Raw genomic sequence first — 23134 nt, 5'->3', positions numbered from 1 at the left:
TGTAGGCATGAAAGCTGAGCTAGCAGAAGTTAACTGGGATACTAGGCTAGGGGATAGATCATATATTCCTACCATAAAGAAAAATTTTAAAGGGAGGACCCACCATCTGAGGTTAACTAAAGTTAAGGAAAGCATCAAACTTAAGGAAAAGCATATAACTGCACAAAGATGAGTGGCAGGTCAGATGATTGGTCAGAATATAAAGAACAGCAGAGAATGACTAGAAAGTTAATCAGGAATAAGAAATTAAAGTATGAGAGGAGGCTAGCTAGAAATGTAAAAACAGATGTAATAGTTTCTACAGGTACTTAAAAAGGAAAAGAGTAAGTAAAGTGAGTGTTGGTCCTCTAGAGAGTGACAACAGGGAGTTAATAACAGATAAGGAACTGGCAGATGAAATGTACAAATGTTTTGCTTCTTTCTTCAATATAGAGGTTACAAAATACATTCCAGTAATAGCTGTAAATCAGGAGGTGGAAGAGAGAGGGGAACTTGATGAAATTACAATCACTAGGGAAGCGGTACTGAGCAAACTGATGGAGCTGTGGGCTGACAAGTGGACTTCATCCTAGGGTCTTAAAAGAGGTGGCTAATGAGGTAGTAATGCATTGGTGTTAATTTTCCAAAGTTCCCTAGATTCTGGAAAGGTTTCATTAGACTGGAAAGTAGCAAATATTCCCTCTATTCAGGAAGGAAGGGAGGCAGAATACAGGAAACTATAGGCCAGTTAGCTTGGTGTCTGTCATGGGGAACTGTTAGAATCGACCATTAAGGAGGTTATAGCTGGGCTCTTAGAAAAGCTCAAGATAATCAGGAAGAGTCAGCATGGTTTTGTGAAAGGGAAATCATGTTCAACTAATTTACTGGAGTTCTTTGAAGGAGTAACATGCGCTGTGGATAAAGAGGAGCTCAGGTTGCAGAGTTCATAAGTTCAATGAATACAGATTCAGACACTGGCAGTGCATCTAAATCACCATGATATAGTGACACAGAGTGCAAATGTCTATGACTTCCTTGAGTGGTATATTGGTGAATAGACTAGCAACGTTGAATGAGTACATAAACACAGCATTGCTATCAATATGCAAGTCCTGTATGATCTTTGCAAAAGTGAATGAATCCTTCACCATGTATGTGGAAAACTTACACAGATCTGGTTGTAGCAACTTACCCAAGCATTTGGCCAATTCATGTTGTGCAGAACCAGTCATAAATAAAATAGGGTGTAAAGGGTGTGTCTTGGGCAGCCAAACTCTATCATATATACTAGCTGGCTGCTCATTACTGTTACATATGTCCAACAAGCATTTTTGTAACTTTCTTTAGAGCAAGGCTGTCTGGTCATGCTTAGCGGCAGATCCAATGGATATGAATTTGGACTCATCATTAAGAATACATGCATTTTATTGATATAGTAACACTTGTTGAGGATTCCAGTCCTTTTGTCGGGTGTACAGATGTGTATGTCTGGGTTGGCCTTGAGGCCTCGCAACGCTACCAGACATTCGTGTTGCTAATGAAAATCAGCCAGTCATATGGAAGTGCGCAATTGTACGCACCAGATCAGCTAGGCTGCTAACTGGACAAGAGCCGACATCGACGGGGAAAGAATGGAGCTGGGCCAGATAGACTGGAACGAAAGATTGGCGAGAAAAACTGTAGCTGAACAAAAAAGAATTCGTTTGGACACAGTCAAGGTATATTCCATCAAAAGGGAAAGGTAGGGCAAACAAATCCAGAGCTCCCTGGATGAAAAAGGAGATAGAAATTAAGTTAAAAAAGAAAAAGTGTGCTTATGTCAGGTGTCAGGTAGAAAATACAATTGAGAATCAAGAGGAGTACGGAAGTTTCAGAGGGGAGGTGCAAAAAGCATATTAGAGAAGCGAAGAGGGATTATGAGAAAAGACTGGCAACCAACATAAAGGGGAATCCCAAAGTCTTCTATAGGCATATAAATAGTAAAAAGGTGGTAAAAGGAGCAGTAGGGCCGATTAGGGACCTAAAAGGGAATTTACACTTGGATGAAGGGGCCATGGCTGAGGTAGTAAATGAATACTTTGCATCCATCTTTACCAAGGAGGTGGATGTTACCCTGGCCATGGTGACAGACGAGGAAACTCTGTCACTAGAAGGGTTCAAAACTGATAAGGAGGAAGTGTTGAATAGGCTGTCGGTCTTAAAGTTGACAAGGCACCAGGACTGGACGAGATGCATCCAAGGATACTGAAGGAGGTGAGAATAGAAATTGCAGGGGCACTGGTCATAATCTTTCAGTTTTTCCTCGACTCAGGGTGGTGCCAGAGGACTGGTGAATTGCAAACATTACACCCTTGTTCAAAAAAGGTTGTAAGGATGAGTGCAGCAATTATAAGCCAATTATTTGGGATAGAATTAGTAGTCACATGGAAAAATATGGGTTGATAAGGAAGAGCCAGCATGGATTTCTAAAGGGGAAATTGTGTTTAACTCACTTGGAGTCTTTTGAAGAGGTAACAGAAAAGGTTGATGAGGGTAATACTGTTGATATGGTGTACATGCACTTTCAAAAGGCTTTTGATACAGTGCCACACAACAGACTTGAGAAAGGTTATTGCACATGGAACAAAAGGGACAGTAGCAATGTGGATACAAAATTGACTGAAAAATAGGAAGCTGAGAGAAATGTTCAATGGATATTTTTCGGGCTGGAGGAAGGTTTGTAGTGGAATTCCCTGGGGGTTGGTATTGGGATCCTTGCTTTTCCTGATACATATTAATGATCTAGATCTTGGAATGCAGGGGACAATTTCAAAATTTGCAGATGATACAAAGCTTGGGAATGTTGTAAACTGCGAGGAGGACAGTGTGGAGCTTCAAAAGGACATAGACAAGTTGGTGGAGTGGACAGATAGGTGGCAGATGAAGTTCTATGTGGAGAAGTGTGAGGTGATGCATTTTGGTAGGCAGAACATGGACAGACAATATAACATAAGGGGTGAAATTTTGAAGTAGGTGTAGGAGCAGAAAGACCTGGGTATGTATGTGCATAGATCACTGAAGGTGGCAGGACAGGTGGAGAAAGCAGTTAATAAAGCATATCGTATCATGGGCTTTATTAGTAGGCGCATAGAGTACAAGAACAAGGAGGTTACTCTGAATTTATATAAGACACTCGTTTGGGATCAGCTGCAGTATTGTGTACAGTTCTGGGTGCCACATTATAGGAAGGATGTGAACACATTGGAGAGAGTGCAGAAGAGGTTTACAAGAATGGTTCCAGGGATGAGAAACTTCAGTTACAAAGATAGATTGGAGAAGTTGGGACTGTTCTCCTTGGAGTGAAGAAGGTTAAAAGGAGGTTTGATAAGAGATAAAAGCAAAATACTGCGGATGCTGGAAATCTGAAACAAAAACAGAAAATGCTAGAAAAACTCAGCAAGTCTGACAGCATCTGTGGAGGGAGAAAGACAAAGTTAACGTTTCGTGTCCGTATGACCCTTCTTCAGATTAGGTAAATATGTTCATAATCGTGAGGGGGCTGGACAGAGTAGATAGGGAGAAGCTGTTCCCACATGTAAAAGTTTCAAGAACGAGAGGGCACAGATTTAAAATGCTTTGCAAAAGAAGCAAATGTGACGTGAGAAAAACTTTTTCACACAACGATTGGTTCAGGCCTGGAATGCGTTGCCTGGAAGTGTGGTGGAGGCAGGTTCAATTAAGGCATTCAAAAGGGCATTAGATGGTTATTTGAATAGAAAATGTGCAGGGGTATGGGGAAAAGGCAAGGCAATGTCACTAGGTCATAATGTTCATTTAGAGAGCTGGTGCAGACACGATGGGCAGAATGGCTTCCTTCTGTGCCGTTAAAATTCTGTGATTCTGTGATTCAAGGATTCAGCATCTTCAGTGGATACTGGTTTGTTGCTGGATAACTGGGAGTAGAGGATTTCAAACTGAGAAAATACCTCTTCCTGTTTGATGTGGGATGAAGGCACACCAAAATTGAAGCCATGCACAAGAATAAATTCCTCACTTTCCGAGAGTTCATGGTCAGAGAAATTTACTAAATGCAAAACAAAAACAGAATTACCTGGAAAAACTCAGCAGGTCTGGCAGCATCGGCGGAAGGGTTCTGTTGAAGGGTCATGAGGACTCGAAACATCAACTGTTTTCTTCTCTGCCGATGCTGCCAGACCTGCTGAGCTTTTCCAGGTAATTCTGTTTTTGTTTTGGATTTCCAGCATCCGCAGTTTTTTGTTTCTATAAATTTACTAAATGGTTTGGTGGTGTCATTAATTGTGCTGCCAAAATTCTTCCATTTAAGCAAGTTTATAGTGCAGGCTTGTTTCAAGTGGGTATCATTTATGGCGCAGTCATCTATTGAGGCAATATAGTGGCACAAGCAAGTCAAATTAAAAAATGAAAGGAATTTGCGCACCTCAGACCAAGCACAGTGTAGGACATGATGTAAATTAATAACCCTACTACCAATATGTTCCATCTCATCTTGCATAGACGCTCGTTCGATCGTGAGACTGTGTCTCACTTTAGCATTGTTAATATGCTTGGAAATGAACACTGGCACAACCTTAGGTCTAATATACTCTCAAAGAAACTCGATAGACAGCATAGCTGTTCTTAACTTCGCTGTGAGTTGAATTTATTTTTGAAGGATTTGTTATTGGCTCACTGAACTTTCTAAAGTTTGTAGCAGTCACCAAATATTTTGTTTCTACCAGAAGTTCCCTCAGATCAACAGTTTACCTCAGACTCATCAGACACCTCATCTGACGAAGGCACTTTGACACACCCTACGATTCATCGGGTAGCAAGTACCCATCACGCTACAAAACGAGTCAAGGAAGAAGAGAGCCCTCAACAGTCCAGCCACAGTTTCTCATTCTACAGAGGTGAGACCTTCTTGTCTTTGATCTTCTCTCCCTGTAATCAGACCAGTCCAACCCTAACAATTGAACAGAAACAGCACTGTTTTTGTTTCATTTGTTCATGAGATGCAGGCATCACTGGCTAGGCCAGCATTTATTGCCGATCCCTAATTGTCCTTGAGAAGGTGGTGGTGGGCCGCCTTCACTGTTGTCCATGCTCAGTTTTGCTCATTGAGTATCTCTCATTAATAAGCTCAGTGCCCTATGAATATGAATGGTTTGGATCTTTTGAATTAATGTGGGAACAGTGACTTCCAGTAGCCCCTTAGGAGCCAAGGTCATGGTTTACATGGAAAATCCAAACAAAATCACCACAGTCACAAACACAAAAAATGACCTTCATGAATTTGGTCAGGGCCATTTCAGTACTTGAGGAGTGATAACCTAGCTGGAGGGATTCACACAGGGAACTGGGGAGAGAGGAGAGGAAGTGAGAGAGGAGGACCCTGGGACAGGCAGTGAGCGGCACCCAGGGGAAAACAGAAGAGCTATAAAAACAGCGCGAGAAGCGGCAAGAGTTCGAGAGCAGAGGTGACTGAGGGAGTTCGGTGAGGAGATACATCTTTCCTTTTCTACCTTTCCTCAGAAAGGTGAGCGGCGGGCGGCCTTGGTAGTAGGAACTGGTAAGCAAATTAGAAAAGTGTAATGTTTTTAAACAAGTTGCTGTACTTAGATTTAACTGTGAAGCGCCAGGAATAAGGGAAACTTAGGGCCAATATAATAAAGTAATATAGATAATCCAAAGTAGAATAAAATTAACATAAAGGAAGTAGAATTAAGACATGGCAGGATAGCTCAGTCGAGTGGAACGCGTGTTCTGTAATATGTGAGAAGTCATGGGATGCTACAGGTGTCCTTGACAACCACATGTGCAGGAAGTGCTGCCAGCTGCAGAAACTTGAGCTCCAGGTTGCAGAACTCAAGCAGCGGCTGGAGTCACTGTAGGGCATCGCAAGGCTGAGAGCTACGTGGATAGTATGTTCAGAGAGGGTGACCACCAAGCAGTCCAAGAGAATTAAGCAGGTAGTGCAGGAGTCCCCTGGGGTCCTGCTCACAAATCAATTTTCTGTTTTGGAAGCTGGTGAGGGCACAGGTTCTTCAGAGGAATGCAGTCAGAGCCAAGTTTGTGTCACCACGAGGAGTTCGACTATACAGACGGGGAGGAAGAAGAAAGAAACAGCAATAATGATAGGGGATTCATTGGTTAGGGGAGCATACAGGCATTTCTGCGGCCTTAGACGTGACTCCAGGATGTATGTTACCTCCCTGGTGCCAGGGTCAAGGATGCAGAACATTTTTCTGGGGGAAGGTGAACAGCCAGAGTTCGTGGTTCACATTTGTACCAGTGACTTAGGTAGGAAGGGGGATGTGGTCCTGCAATCTGAATTTAGGGAGCTTGGTAAAAAATTAGCAAGTAGGACCTCAAATGTAGTAATCTCTGGATTACTGCCAGTACCACGTGCCAGTGAGTACAGAAATAGGAGGATAAGGAGTATGAATGCATGGCTGGAAAGATGGTGCAGGAGGGAGAGCTTTAGATTCCTGGGACAGGCTCTGGGGGAAAGATGGCACCTCTACAAGCCGGATGGGTTGCATCTGAACACAGCTGGGACTGAATTCCGTGCGGGAGGTTTTGCTAGTGCTGTTGCGGGGGGCTTTAAACTAACTCAGCAGGGGTGTGGAAACCAAGAGAAAATATTAGCGAGGAATACCAGGGTGCACAAAATGCTGGGAGGGACAGATAGCAGTAGTATAGAGAATAGTAAGTTAATAGGTGAAGTCAGGGTGAGGGAGAAAGAAACAAAATCTAAATGAGGATTACTATGCATGTATGTGAATGCACAGAATATAGTAACTAAGATTGGGGAGTTATAGGCGCAGATTGCCAAGTGGAAATATGATGTTGTGGCGATAACAGAGGCCTGGCTCAAGGAACTAGGTGTCAAATATTCCCAGGTACGAGATGTTCAGAAAAGATAGGAAAGGAAGGATGGCCTCCTTTTGGTTAAGGAGAGCATTGCAGTGCTGGGGAAAGAACACATCCCAGAGGGTTCAAGGACGGAGTCAATTTGGCTAGAGCTAAGGGACAAAAAGGGTGCAATTGTATTGCTCGGTGTAGTCTATAGGCCGTCAAATAGTGAGAAGGACGTAGAAGAACAAACCTGCAGGGAAATTACAGAGAGATGCAAACATTGTAGAGTAGTTATAATGGGTAACTTTAATTACCCGAATGTAGATTGGGACAGTGGTAGTGTAAAGGGTGGGGAGGGGCAAAATTTCCTAGACTGTGTTCAGGAAAATTTTCTAGAGCAGTAAGTGTCCAATCCAACAAGAAAAGATGCAATGTTGGACCTGGTTCTTGGAAATGAGGTGCGCCAAGTAGATCAAGTGTCAGTGGGGGAACATTTAGGAGAAAGTGATCAATGTATTGTACGTTCTAGGATGATGATAGAAAAGGACGATAGGCAATCCAGAGTAAGAATAATTAACTGGATGAGAGCCAGCTGCGATGGGACAAGAACGGAGCTGGGTCAGATAGACTGGAATGAAAGATTGGCGCGAAATACTGTATCTGAAAAATGGGCTACCTTCAAAAAAGAATTGGTTCAGGCACAGTTTGGGCATTTTCCATCGAAAGGGAAAGGTAGGGCAAACAAATCCAGAGCTCCCTGGATGAAAAAGGAGGTAGAAATTAAGATAAAAATGAAAAAGTGTGCTTTTGACAGGTGTCAGGTAGAAAATACAATTGAGAACCAGGGGGAATACAGAAGCTTCAGAGGGGAGGTGAAAAAGCACATTAGAGAAATGAAGAGAGATTATGAGAAAAGACTGGCAGCCAACATAAATGGGAATCCCAAAGTCTTCTATAGGCATATAAATAGTAAAAGGGTGGTAAAAGGAGCAGTAGGGCCGATTAGGGACCTAAAAGGGAATTTACACATGGACGAAGGGGCCATGACTGAGGTATTAAATGAATACTTTGCATCTGTCTTTACCAAGGAGGTAGATACTTCCCAGGTCATGGTGACAGTCAGAAAACTCTATCACTAGAAGGGTTCAAAATTGATAAGGAGGAAGTGTTGAATAGACTGTCGGTACTTAACAGGATTCTAGAACCAATTGGTGGAGTGGGCAGATAGATGGCAGATGAAGTTCAACGTGGAGAGTTGTGAGGTGATGCATTTTGGTAGTAAGAACACGGACAGACGATATAACATAAGGGGAAATTTTGAAGGGGGTGCAGGAGCAGAAAGACCTGGGTGTGTATGTGCATAGATCACTGAAGGTGGCAGGACAGGTGGAGAGAGCAGTTAATAAAGCATAAAGTATCAAGGGCTTTATTAATAGGGGCATGGAGTATAAGAGCAAGGAGGTTATGCTGAATTTATATAAGAAACTCATGAGACCTCAGTTGGGGTATTGTGTACAGTTCTGGGTGCCACATTATAGGAAGGATGTGAACACATTGGAGAGAGTGCAGAAGAGGTTTACCAGAATGGTCCCAGGGATGAGAAACTTCAGTTACAAAGATAGATTGGAGAAGTTGGGACTGTTCTCCTTGGTATGAAGGCAGCTAAGAGGAGATTTGATAGAGATGTTCATAATCATGAGGGGGCTGGATAAAGTAGATAGGGAGAAACTGTTCCCGCTCGTAAAAGGATCAAGAATGAGAAGGCACAGACTTAAAGTGATTTGCAAAAGAAGCAAACGTGACATGAGAAAAAACTTTTCTTCGGGTCTGGAATGCATTGCCTGGAAGTGTGGTGGAGGCAGGTTCAATCAAAGCATTCAAGAGGGCATTAGATGATAATTTGAATAGAAACAATGTGCAGGGGTATGGGCAAAAGGCAAGGCAATGTCACTAGGTCATAATGCTCATTTGGAGAGCTGTGCAGACACAATGGGCTGAATGGCCTCCTTCTGTGCTGTTAAAATTCTGTGATTCTGAAATGGCCTGCGATCTGGAAGGTGACAATGTATTCTAGGATCCTGGCATCTGAAGGTGGGTTCTCGAGGAAAGAAATGATGACTGTGAGTTTGTAAGGGAGGGGGAACCATTTACAATGTCAGCTAGCTTGCAGATCCAGGAGTTTAATGGGAATGGGGTGAAGAGACCAGGTGCCAGGCTTGCAATGAGATGAGGTTTGAGAGGGCAAGGGGGAAAACATTTGAGTCAAATGGGGTTCATGGCTGGGAAGAGGTTTGATTTGTGATCAAGAGGATGGAAAACAGCAGAGACAACTGCATGATTTGTCTCTATTATGATGACAAAGAAATCCATAAGTTTTCAGAACTTGTTAGATGTGAGGGTGGAATACACGATTTAAGGAGATAGCTGGTAACAGAGTAAAGGAACCATGAGTTATCTTTGCTACGTCATCTTGTACATTTACCTGAGATGATGCCTTGGTTTAATGCCTCATCCAAAAGAGGGCACTTCCAACAGTATAGCAATCCCTCAGTACTGCATTGAATACATTATGTGTTCAAGTCTCTGGACTAGGGTTCCACATGCTTTTGACTCAGAAGTAAGAGTGTTACCACTAAACCAAAGCTTACATAGCTAAATGGAGGGGTAGATAGATATATTGTAGGGACCCCTATACACTAGGTTTCACAGTGTTAATTTTATGGAAAGGGATCGAAACAGGCTAAAAGGTGGAGATAAAACAATGGATGGAAATACATTTAAAAATAATAGAAATAGATGGGAAAAGAAAAATATATATAAAAAAATTTTTAAAATTATAAATTATTGGAAAAAGGGGGAATCGGAAAAGGGTTGGGGATGGAGGAGAAAGTTCATGATCTGAAGTTGCTAACTCAATGTTAAGTCCGAAAGACTGCAAAGTGCCTAATTGGAAGATGAGGTGCTGTTCTTCCAAATATTTATTTCCATCCATTGTTTTATCTCCACCTTTTAGCCTATTTTGATCCCTTCCCCCCACCCCACCCCCACTAGGGCTATCTTTCACTTGCTTGTCCTGATTTCTACCCTTAATTTCACCATTAGTACATTCCTTAGCTAATATCACCACCGTCAACACCCCTTTGTTCTTTTGTCTATGACATCTTTGGCAATCTCTTCTTTGCATCCACCTATCACTGGCCCTCTATCCAGCTCTACCTGTCCCACCCCCCTCAACCAGCTTATATTTCACCTCATTTTTATTTTTCCTTTGTTCTGATGAAGAGTCATACGGACTTGAAACGTTAACTGTATTCCTCTCCACAGGTGCTGTCAGGCCTGCTGAGTTTTTCCAGCTATTTTTGTTTTTGTCTTGAGACAAGGATTGGATTTGGCTCTGATTTCCAACACTCACTGACTCGCTCAAAAGTGAAGAGTTGATGATTTAGGCTAAGTAGCAAAGGGCTGCTGATGCCAGTGAAATTGTACTTCAGAAAGAGTTTGAAAAGGAGAGGGAAAGAGACGAAACCCGGAAAGGTGAAATTCCCAGGCACCATTAATATTTACTGCTGGTCACCACTGCTGAGGGAAAAATGCAAGTAGGATGGGCAACAATTCACCTGCCTGTAGACAAGTACGATTCAAAAGCAATTGTGTTCCATCTGACAGGGCCAGGAGAGTTGCCAGATCACAGACACAAACCATGTCCCTCAGACAACCCCTCGGATGAGATCATGAGGACCAAGACTCCAATTTATCGCACAATTGCTGAGCGCAACAGGCATGAATGCATATTGCAAGAGGAAGAGCCCCTGCCCAAAGAGCATCAGAGCAAAAGCATTCCTTCTTACAAAGGTACAGTCACTGTACAGATCCACTTACTGTAAACTGGAAACCTTTCTACTGTGCTTCAACTGTGGCTCAGCAGTAGCACTCTCGCTTCTGAATCAACATTAAGGGTTCAAGTCCTGGTCACTTGGGCTGACAGTCCACAGGGTAGGTTGTGAAAGAAGCAAGACAAATCTAAGTCTTTCTTTTCTTTCTAAAGCCATACCCAAGTGACCAGGACCCTGGAGCCCAATATTTTCCTTTCTGTAGTTTAAGAAATACAACAAACTAAATTAGCTTGACTCAGTTGGTGGCATTGTCTGTGTGTCAGAAGCCTTCTTCCAAGAAAATAGTCAAAAATTGAGCAAATAATCTGGATTGATGTTCCAATGTAGTATTGGGGCAATACCACTGTTAGAAGTGAGGGGGCAGGGGAGAGGGATTTAAGAAAGTAGCTATTGTTGATCCACAAAGGAAAAAAAAAGAAAACTTGCGTGTTTCACAGGTGCGGATATACCTAAAGACTTTACAGCAAATGAAGTGCTTTGAAAATGTTATCGCTGTTGTAACATAGGAAATATGGCAGTTAATTTGTGCACAGTAAACTAAACAGGAAGTTGATAATGATTGGATAATTTATTTTTAGTAATATTGATTGGATAAATATCGACCAGAGCAATGAGGGGAGCTCCCTTACACTTATTCAAAACAGTAGAATCTTTTACATCCATCTTGGAGAGCAGATGAGCCTTGGGTTAACATCTCCAGATTTTTAGCTCAAGTCTCTGGAGTGGGACTTGAACCTACAACCTTCTGATGCAGAGACAAAGATACTACTCATTCAGCTATAGCTAACACAAGTGCACCAGCAAAGACTGGCCCCATTGATCAGACTGTAACTGCAGCCTACACCCAAGGAACTGTGCCTCAGCATTAATCAGTACCACTGAGTTAGAAAGGTGAGCAGAGAAGAGAAAAATAAAAACTGTTTCTTGCACTATTCTTTCTCTCAGGAAAGCAGACTCTGGCACAAGTGCTTCAGCAGTTGGGGGCTCAGCTCCCCTCACGAGGTTCATGCAGTGAGCTCCCAGCGTCACACTCTTTCGATCCGGGGACAGAACTTTCTCGCAACCAATATGGAGGGCAAGTAAGGGATGACTCCATGTCCAAGAAGAGAAGTCAGTTTTACAAAGGTACATTCATGTGACAGAATTTCAATGAACCACAAAGTACTCTTCCCAATGAGTACAGAGACAGAATTTCCAGCCAGCATCAGTCAGAAACACAATCATAACAAATCCCTCCCATTCACCAATTGCCCACTGTATTCACTGATCTATGCTGACTCCTGATCTGGCAAAGCCTCAACTTTAAAATTCTCATCCTTATATTCAAATTCCTCCATGGTCTTGCCCCTCCTATCTCTGTAACTTTCTTCACCCCTTCAACCCTCAAGTCTCTGTGCCCTTCCAATTTTGGACCCTTATGCAACCCAATTTTCAATGCTCTATGAATGGTGGCCATACCTTAAGCTGCCTGGGCCCAAAGTTCCAGAATTCCCCTCACTAACCCTCTTCATTTCTTTATCCCTCTCTATTTGTTAAGTTGCTGCTCAAAATCTCACGCTTTGTCCAAGCTTTTGGTCACCTCTCCAAATATTTATTCATGTGGCTCAGTGTCAGATTTTGTTTGATAACAGCCCTGTAAAGCACCTTATGATATTTTACTTTGTTAAAAGTGCTATATAAATGCAAGTTGTTGTTGTGATGTTTTAATTCCGGCATCAGTTTTTTTTTCTGAGGCCATTAAGCATTCATACATGCACAGTGCTGACTGGAAAGTCTACCTTTCTTAGCAAATCCACTGCCCTGTGTGGTACACAGCCAGACGGCCCCAGTCTGGTCATTAGTGGGCTAGAGCCAGAAAAACTGCTAGATCATCATAAAAACCCAACTGGTTTATTCAAGCCCTTCAGGAAAGTAACCGGCCACCCCTACTCAGTCTAGCCTGCACACGACTCCAGTCCATACTGCATGGTTAATTTTTACTGCTTGGGATGGCTAGTAAATGTGGCCTTATCAGAATCACCCACATTCTGAGAACAAGTAATGAAAAATAAATTCAATTTCTGGTCAGTGCTGAGTTAGTTCATGAAATAGAATGTGAGCCTTTATGTCAAGGGGGCTGGAAGAAAAATTGAAGGAGCTTTGCTGTAGTCGTACTGAACCTTGGTCAGACCCTATCTGGAGTACTGTGTTCAGTTCGGGGCAGTGCCTCCCAGGACGGACATGTTGGCTCCAGAGGGGGTGGTATAAGGCAGATTCATCAGAATGATATTGGGGCTTAGAGTTATGAGGATGGTTACATAAACTTGGATTGTATTCGCTTGACTCTGAAATGCTGAGCCATGATCTAATTAAATTTTTTAATTGGGAAAAGGATTTAACAGGGTGGGTACAGACAAACTATTTCCTCAGGAGGGGGGAATCCAGAACACGGGGGGCATAACCTTAAGTTAGAGCCAGGCCATTCAAAGGTGATGTAAGGAAGCACTTCTTCACACAAAGGGGAAGGGAATTCTGGAACTCTCCTCCCCCAAAAGGCTGTGGATGTTGGAGGTCAGTTGAAAATTTCAAGACTGAGAGCAACAGATTTTTTTTGGGTAAGGATATTAAGGGATATGGATGAAAGGCAAATGAATGGTCTTGAGGTACAGATTAGCCATGATTTAATTAAATGGTGGAATTGCTCAAAGGACTGAATGCTCTCCTTCTGTTCCTGTGTTCCTCAACTAGACTTTAGCTCAAATAAACATGCTGGGGCTAGGAACTAGAATTAATGGTGGTCTCTGTACTCATTAAAGTCTAAACATGAACCCCCTTGATGATATGAGCCCTGGCACTGCTTGAAGTAAAATGCCACACCGTTCAGAAGGTCCCAGGTGCCTTTTACAATTTGTGCTGAGTTAATTGATCTCAGTCACATGCAGCAGTGGAGGTACTACAACTGAGCTCAGCTCCTCCTCAATAGCCAATGACTCCCTCCACAAGTTGCATGTGTATAGATGTGTGATGCCAACACTGCAGCCACAATTTTCCAATCATTACTATTTAAATGCATTAGTGAGCATTAAGGGAGACTGCTACCCAGCCTCAAAGACACAACCTTGTATAGTTGAAATTGGTGGCTTGACACCCTTGCACGTAAGGAACAGGCTATGGTGAATGCTAATTCACTGAATTCCTTAAAGCTAGAGCTTAACTGGTTTCTGGCTTGGGCAGAGATCACCTGGCACAACAGGTAGGTACTTGGTAACATCAGCCCATTCCAGGGTTGTCTCCTGGATTAATTTCGATAACATAGAGGTAGGTGGGGGAGGTTGGAGAGGAATTTTCCAGATTCTTTCCCCAAATGGGTTTGCGTTTTTCGACCTTCGGAAAATTACATGGTGGGATGGAAAGCGTCTGCACATCTGTTTGGAACAGGCCCGATGGATTGATAGGTCTTTTCATATGCATGTTCGTATCTTAACCTGATTACAATGAATGTGTTACCATCAGCGTTAATACAACTACAATTACAAAAAGCTAGGCTGTATGTCAGCAACAAATCTGCTTCTCTCATGTTCCTTTTGGGCTGTAACTTAAAACCTGATGATCTCAATCCTGAACTTTATTTTTTTAATTTTTAAAGAAAATCATGCCTTGCTTTCTGATAATTCTAAATTGTGCATGATCAAGAATGAACATCAAGCTGCCTGTTAGTAAAAAAGGACAGCTGATCATTTATGACATACTACTTAACATAATATAAAGAATGGTTAAGCAAGGTGCACAGAGCACTCAAGGCACATGAAACCCACAGCCCAACATGTGGCAGAATCTCAATGAAAGTTTAACTGTATATATTTTCTATTCTGTTTCAGGTGAGAACAGTTACACAGGAGGCCTGCACTCTGCCAAAAAAAGTACAGCTGAAGTCAAGGTCCAAGAGGAATGCTATAAAAAGGCTGAGCTAGCTGCAATGTGCGCTCTTCGCAATGTGTATTTTGCGGCCAAAGAGATGATCCCCAATTCCTCAACAGAAGCTCTGAATGAGTTGTGCGTGATTCAAGGTCTCACTGACCTGTCTGGACTTCACTCGGACAAGTTCGTCTCCTACGATGAGTCAATCGAGGAATTCCAGCAGGCCATCGCTGAAGTTACGGACGAAGGAATCCTGAAAAGGGCACGGTCTAGTAACTGTTTCAGTATCCTGATCGATGAATCTGAAGACTGTTTCACTGAGCCGTGCTTGTTCCTGTACCTCCGAATCATTGAGCACGTTACAGGAGGATACGAGCCCAAAACATACTTCTTGGCGGTCAAAAAACTGCAGGAAGAGGTCACAGCAAAGAAGATCACGGCAGAGTTAGTTGACTTGCTCAAAGAGAAAGATCTAGACATGAAACAGATGTGTGGATTTGCAATTGATGGCACTGCTGTCACAGCTGAATGCAAGAACAGTGTGGTCACTCAGTTAAAGGCACAGGCACCTGGGCTCTTATCCATTCACTGTATTGCTCATCGATTAGCTCTCAGCAGCGTGTCTGCTGCAGACACTGTCCCTTACCTGGTGAAATACCAACAAACTCTCGACTCTGTTTATAAACACTTTATCAATTTGCCAAAGAACAGGGATGGTCTTGAGGCCATTCAAAAAATACTGAGAGACACGCACAAACAGAGCAGCCCTTTCAAGGATATCTTTCCATCCAGGTGGCTTACAGTCAGAGCATCAGTTGAAGCTGTAATCCGCAACTTTGGCAACCTTGTCTCAGCACTCCAGAACAGTCGGTCAGCCAGAGGTGCTGGACTAGCAAAGACCATGTGCACCTACAAATTTTTGCATTGTAGTCACTTTTTGGCTGACATTCTCCATCAGCTGTTCATTCTGTGTAAAAGTTACCAGACCTCCAATGTTGACTTCTCAATTGTGCACCCCCTGTTGAAATCAACGGTCACCACAATTAATAAGTTGAGTGCTGAAAGAACTGGCGAGATGCTCAAGAGCCTCTTGGCTGCACTGCCACCCAACATGTGGGATGACAGCCTCACTGACTGCTCCTTTATATTTCAGAATCACTGGATAAAAGGAGGCCGCCGCCAGAGGACAGAGGCAGAAAGCACCTGTAGGACTTTCCTCGAAACTCTCACACGTGACCTTAAGGCCAGGTTCTCGGAAACCAAGGATTCAGCCACCATGACAGCGATGACTGCCATTTTCGACCCTGCACATGCCTCCGACTCCAAGAACAGGCATATCCAAACTGTGACTGATTACCTGTCCTCACTTTCCGATGAGAGTGACAAAGACGATTTTGAGATGAGCTGCAAACAGGAGCTGGTCAGCTTCATGAACTTTGTAGAATCTCAGCCTGGTGTTCATGCACTCACCAGCGCCAAGGATGTGTGCGAGCTTGCGCTCAAGCAGAAACTGATGTTTCCCATGGTCAGTTCACTGGCGGAACGGTACCTAGCTTTGCCGATTCCCACTGCAGATCTGGTGGGAGTGTTCAGCAGACAACACATGTTGAGGACCAAACTTGGGAACTCACTGACCAGCAAGTCACTGGAGAACCTGATCAAGATCTCAATCCATGGTCCTCCAATCAAGGAATTCAACTTTGTAGCTGCCTATTCCAAATGGGCATCGAGTAAAGCGAACAGGCCAAAGCAGCAAAAAAGTTAGAGGTTTGCAGAGACTGTTAAGTAGTACAGGTTCTTGTGTTTTTTTTTTAAAAATTGTTTGTTATAAGCAAAGAAGAAAAGAAGGGAAGCTTATTTGTAGGCAAACCCTTTAAACCCCAAAATAAACACAGCTTTTCATTGAAATAAAAGCTTTCTAGTAGCAAAAATGTACAGAAACCTTGGGCAAAGAAAATCTGTAATCTGACAAAAACCTTTCCTTTTTTTTGCTTCTAAAGTTTGATACTATTGATAATGACAATACTGTTGCCACTCAGCCTTCATGTCCATTCCTGGGGCAGTAATAGGGCAACCACTACAACAGCTTTCTTTAAAGAAAGAAAAGGTTTGCAGTTATAATCATGTCTATTCACCTCTCAGTAACACCTCACAGTGTCTCATAAACAACAAATTGCTTTGTAGTGCAATGCCTACTCTTAGGGTGTACACAACTATTTTGCAGACAGGAAGTTCCTGCAAACAGGAATGAATCTAATAATTGCTTTTGATGTTGGTCAAGTTAGAAAAGCTAGAAAAATAGATTTGAGTAATTCAATGCCTATAATTGTTGTTTTTTTAAAGTTCCCAATATCTAATTTATTTAGCCCCTTCCTTTGTTAGGCCTCCTTACATTGCACACACGCCTCCTCCCTCTTTCACATGCGATGAGGGAGAAGGCAGAGAGATGATTAACATACTGGAGACCTGCATGTGACATCACTAGGGTTGCCAACTCTGGCTGGATGTATTCCTGGAGGTGGCAATGCACGGCCTTCTCATTCCACTGGCCCTCCCCCACGTTCTCCAATTGGTCATCCAACATGCCCATCGTCATGGAGCTCCACCTTTCACACCAAATTGGAAAGCAAACTTTTCATTACCCAATTGGATGTTTGTTGCCTGCCAATCAAACAGCTTCTTCTTTCCCATCACCAATATTTTTATAACTAATAAACAAAACGTTTAAAGGAAATCATTTTTTTCAACTCCCCTATGCTTTTTCTCCTGGGATTGTTCCCAACAATGTACTGGAGATTAATCTTCAATTCCTGGAGACTCAGCTACCCTAGTCAATACTCACATACTGCAATTGGCAGCATTTCCTATATTCCATGGTTACCTGTCACATCTTCCAGTTGTGATGTGGCAGTGCAAAGCTGCACTAAGAGAGACACCAGCTGCCCTGGCAGCGCTGCACCAATGCAAAGTTGTCCGTCATTGTGCATGAGCTTGAAGAACCAATGGTAGGGCCTGTTCAGTCAGGGTGAGGGAGACATTTCCTCATATGCACTTCCAGCAGGGGTCACTGCATAGTGATTCTGAGAAGGAACCCTTGGCTAATGTTTCCCCTTCCTTAGCCCAGGGAGGCAGAGACCAAGTGTAGCTTCCCAGTTGCTGCCATGACCAAGAAATGTTAAACTAGGACCATGCCCTTGCTCCCCTTTAAATATTGCTGTTGGAGCTTTAAAGAAAGATTTTCATTTCTACAGTGCCTTTCATGGCCTCAGGTTGTTCCAAAGTGCTTTACAGCCAATGAAGTACTTTTTGAAGTAGACTGCTGTAATGTAGGAAATGCAGCAATTTGTACACAGCAAGTTCCCAAAAACAGCAATATTAACCTGACTCTTCAATTAAATGAAGATAATCTGTTTTAGTGAAGTTAGTTGAGGATAAATAAAAGCCAGGACACTAGAAGAACTCCCCTGCTCTTCTTCAAAATAGTGCCATTGGTTCTTTTACGTTCACCTAAGAAGGCAGAGGAGGCCTCAGTTTATCTCATCCAAAAGATGGTACCTCCAACAATGCAGCATTCACCCAGCACTACACTTGAGTATCAGTCTAAATTATAGACTCAAGTCTCTGGAATCTTTAGCACTCTTTTCTGTATGATTGACTTAACTAAACAAATGTTCTGCTGAGTCTGAAGCATTTATTCATGAAAGTCTCAGCTCTGTTAAAATTGTGAATTCTAATCAAACACATCTCTTGATTGTTTTGTGCTCTTTTTGAAGAAAAAATAGGAAGAGTGCCATTAATCTGTTACCTAATTTATATATTAATATATCACAAGTTACAAGAATACTAAAGGATTTTTAGGGAAATGCTCCAGTAAGTTGCAACACTACCTTTATATAATCTGACTGTATTCAAACAAAGCCTTATCTGAATGGATTAAAAATCTCCTCTGTTGGCCACAAGTATCATGGAAGCATACAGCGAAAGAGGTCATTCGGCCCATTTGCCTGTGTCTACTGAAAGAGCTATTCAATGAGTTCCACTCCCCTGCTTTTTCCCCACAGATCTGCAAATCATTCCTTTTTAATTATATCCACTTCCCTTCTGAAAGCTGTCTCTGAATCTGCTTCCATCGCCCTTTCAGGAGTGCTTTCCAGATTTTAACACTTGCATGGAGCAGTCCCAGGCTACTTTCCATTGAATGGTGTCCCACCGAAAAGAAACTGCTCCTAATTTAGCAAACTCACCTAGAGTCTCCTGGTGTCAGGAATGGAAGACTGTGCTTCAGATTAAGGTATACTGTTATGGACAGTGTGAAGGGAACCTCACTGTATTGTATCCGTAATTGAAGCTGCCCCATTCTGCAGCAAAGATATCTTTCACCTGATAAGCTAAAAATTCATGCGAAAATGTAAACATTTTCTTGGCTTGCAAAGTTATCCTCTGCTTCCGTTTTCGATTTTCACAGCAACATCCCACTCCACGGGGTTAATAGCAAGGGGATGATCCAACCCCAGGTCTCTCCCACTGCCTGTGAAATGGGCTGCAGTGGATCTGTCTGACTCTCTATAGAGGGTGCCGCTCCAGTTTTGCTCAGCAGCTTCTCAGACAGTAAAATCGAGAACTCAGCGCTCCGTATTACTGTTACTGGGAGAGTTCCAGAAATCTATCAGTCTTAGGAGCAGGTGCATGAGGCATAGATATGCCCTGCAGCAACCTAGGTTTGTTGTGAAAGTATTATTTTTCTTTGATTTTACCTCACTGTATTCTGCAGTCAGCTCCCCCTGATGGCTTAATAGGTAAATGCCTCAAAATTACATGGGACTGAGTCAGCTAGAACCAAATGCCCAAGATTATATCCCTGCTGAAGAAAGGACTTGCCCATAAAATTGAGAACTCCACCAGGGACACATCGAGAGGAAAACATTAGAAAAAGAGTGACAGAGTTAAGAATTCAGCCACCACATCAAAGACATCATCACTTCCAGCACTCCAGAGACTCTCCGCTTGTCTGGATGAATGCAGCTCCAACAACACTCAAGAAATTTGACACCAACCAGGACAAAGCAGCCCACTTGATTGGCACCCCTTCCACAAACAATCACTTCATTCAATACCGATACACAGTAGCAGCAGTGTGTACCATGTAATGATGCACTGCAGAAACTCACCAAGGCTCCTTCGGCAGTACCTCCCAAACCCAGAACTACTACCATCTAGAAGGACAAGGGCAGCAGACAAATGGGAACACCACCACCTACAAGTTCACCTCCAAGCCACTCACCAGCCTGGCTTGGAAATATATTGCCGTTCCTTCACTGTCTCTGTGTCAAAATCCTGGAACTCCCTTCCTAACAGCACTGTGGGTGTACCTACACCACATGGACTGCAGCGGTTCAAGAAGGCAGCTTACCACCACCTTCTCAAGGGCAATTAGGGATGGACAATAAATGCTGGCCTAGCCAGTGATGTCCACATCCCATAAATGAATAAAATAAAGGCAAGAGATAAGGTGAGAGCGTCACCCCTGCACACACAGAGTGGAAGACTGCAAAGTAATGCTGGCAAAGACCTATCCAGGATTGATGTGTGATGGCAATTTTTCTTTTAAATGTACCACACAAATCCATCATTGTTTCTGAACCTCCAAAGAAGGTTACAGAGGAAGGGGTTCTGTTTTCCTGATTTGGAAAGCCCTCTTTCTCCCATGGAGACACCCCCGGCCAACACCCTGCTGAACTCCAGAGAGCATGTTGCCATTTGGTCCAGTTTAGGGGCAGGCTGGGTCCTGCTGGAGATCGACCAGCTAAATAAGTCTGGCCTAACAACATAAAACATTAAATCATAATATGATGCAGCAGAGAAGACCCATTCTGCCCATCACGCTTGTGACAGCCCTTTGAAAGCATTATCCAATTAATCCCACTCCTCCGCTCTTTCCCCATGGCCCTGTGATTTGGTTTTTGCATTCAAGTATTGCTCCAATTCTCTTTTGAAAGTTACTATTGAATCTGCTTCCACCAGCGCATTCCAGATCACAACAACTCACTGCATAAAGTAATTCTTCCTCATCTTCTGTGATTTTTCTGCCAATCACCATAAATCGGTGTCCTCTGGTTACCGAACTTTCTGCTAGAGGAAACAGTTTCTCCTTTTTTACTTTCTCAAAATCTTTCATAATTTTGGACATCTCTACTTAAAAAACCCTTAACCTTCTCTGCTCTATGCAGAAAACCCCAGTTTATTAGCTTCTGTACTTATTTGTACTTCAGTCCTACACCTCAAAGCATTGATAAATATCCTACTGCTTGTCCACCTAGGGACCATCTGACCTGTTAGGACATTGTTTTGCACACATATATGGAGTCGAGTAGGAACAATTCCATCCACCAGTGTAGTCCAGGTCCCGTTAATGATCCAGACAAGCAATCATCAATAGTACCCTGGAGTACCCTGTAAACTTCTGTCAAGATTCCTGATTGGCTCAAAGTGCCAAGATTATTGAGTCTACTACCTGCTGGGTCACATTGGAGCCAACTCAATCCCAAAGCAGCATTTGTATCTTCCCAACCCACCCTTTCCAGGGGTACAGTCATTGGTGGTGTTGAGAGTGGCTTAACAAGGAGTGGAACAAAAAAGCTAAGGAGTAACCATTTCAGCAGCATACTTTTCCATTTCAGACCTGTTTCCTATATCAAGGATCAACTGACACAATAGCATCCATACACATGGTACCATTAGGTGCCAAATCAGTGAAAGGATCTTAAGAACTCTTACACCCCCTTACACCCAGCTACAATAATTTCACCTTCCTGATAGGCAGGAAGTTAAAGAATGAGCTTGAATTTAATTTGCAACTTTCACGATCTCAGGATGTCCCAAAACACTTCAAAGCCAATGAAGTACGTTTGAGGTGTTGTAATGTAGGAAATGTGGCAGCCAATTTGTGCACAGCAAGATCCCACAAACAGCAATGTGATTATGACCAGATAATTTTTTTTTTAAAATGACTTTGGTTGAAGGATAAATAATGGTCTGGACATGGGAGAGAATTCCCCTGCTCTAATCTGAAATGGTGCTGAGGGATATTTAACATCCACCGGAGATGGCAGATGGGGGTCTCAGTTTAATGCTTCATCCAAAGAAGGGTGCCTCTGATTCCCTCAGTACTGCAGTGAAGTAACAGTCTCTTGGGTAAAGTAGCAACCATACCTCTGGAATTGTACCTCAGAGTCAGGAAGAAAGCGTAATAAAATAAAAAATAGAAAGACAGGTGCTTCAAAGCCATAGCCGTGTTGGTTGTGGATCATTGGCACCGATCCAAACACATTCGCTACCTCGATTAACATTATTCTAAGCATGGGTCATCCTGTCAGAGACTGGCATTTTCTCACGGTAGCTGGAAGTGTTTCACAGGATCGTTAAAAGACAATGGAAGATGCTTAAAACCTTGTTATTGAGTTGTTGTCTGGAATAGAAAAGATGTTTTAAAAGAAGGCTAATGTTTGCTATTAGGCAAGGACGCTGCAACTGAGTTTCATTTCAGACAGTCTGGCTTTCAAGTGGGTTGTCTGGAAAGTCCAATTGTAAACTGCTTGCTGAAGGTTCCGTTCTTAAATAAGAGTTTTTTTTCCTTTCCCTGCTAACTTCCATACTCTATTATGTGTTGAGAAGCTGAGAAACTTCAGTTATATTCTCCTTAAAGCAACAGAGTTTAAAGTAAGATTTAAAAGAGGTGTTCAAAATTATGAGTGACATTGATAAGAGTAAGTAATGTGAAACTGTTTCTACTGACAGGAGGGTCTGTAACCAGAGGATACACATTTCATAAAAATTAGCAGAAGAACCAGAGGGGAATTGAGGAAGACCATTTTTTTAAAATGCAGTAAATTATAATTATCTGGAATTCACTGCCTGGAAACAGACTGAATAGCAACTTTCAAAGAGGGAACTAGATACATACTTAACAAGGAAAAATTTGCAGAGCTATAGGAAAGGAGCAGGGTGTGGGACGATTTGGATAGTTCTTTAAAATACAGGCACGACGGGCTGAATGGTCCCGTGTTGTGCAATTCTGTGATTCAATTAGGATTAATGAAAACCTGCAACAACTTGACTTATAGAGCATCTTTAACATAGTCAAATGTCCCAAGACGCTTCACATAAATGTTATCAAACAAAATTTGGCACAATGCTACAGCAAGAGGTATCAAGACAGGTGACCAAACACTGGTCAAAGCGATAGGTTGTAATGAGCACCTGAAAGGAGAAAGGACAGAAGAGGTTGCTATATGCAATTTAGCTGCCATGTTTCCAACATTACAACAGTGACTACATTTCAAAAGTACTTAATTGGATGTAAATCACTTTGGGACGTCCTGTGATGGTCCACTACATAAATGCAAATCTTTATTTTTCACACCCCTCCTGGTTGCTAGTTATAGATTAGTAATTGGCAGGCATTCACCCAGGGAAACTGAACATTAGGAGAAGAGTGGGGGAAACAGTTT

The 23134-nt window shown here is 42.6% G+C and overlaps 1 protein-coding gene across 5 annotated transcripts in view; it reads right to left on the bottom strand.

Annotated features, from left to right (window-relative positions):
* Window positions 1–23134, bottom strand: part of LOC121268935 (sorting nexin-11-like) — a 114322-nt gene that overhangs the window by 62320 nt on the left and 28868 nt on the right. Inside the window, exon 8 of one of the 5 annotated variants that reach the window (XM_041173225.1) lies at window positions 14788–15033. The exons of the other annotated variants lie outside the window; for them this stretch is intronic. Coding sequence (XP_041029159.1) covers window positions 14820–15033 — 214 coding nt within the window. The 3' untranslated portion in view covers window positions 14788–14819. The remainder of the gene's footprint in view (window positions 1–14787; window positions 15034–23134) is intronic. 5 annotated transcript variants of the gene reach the window in all.

The sequence above is a fragment of the Carcharodon carcharias genome, chromosome 23 (assembly GCF_017639515.1).
Source record: "Carcharodon carcharias isolate sCarCar2 chromosome 23, sCarCar2.pri, whole genome shotgun sequence".
NCBI lineage: Eukaryota > Metazoa > Chordata > Chondrichthyes > Lamniformes > Lamnidae > Carcharodon > Carcharodon carcharias.
The sequence above is the reverse complement of the archived record's forward strand: the minus strand, read 5'-3'. Positions and strand labels throughout refer to the sequence as shown.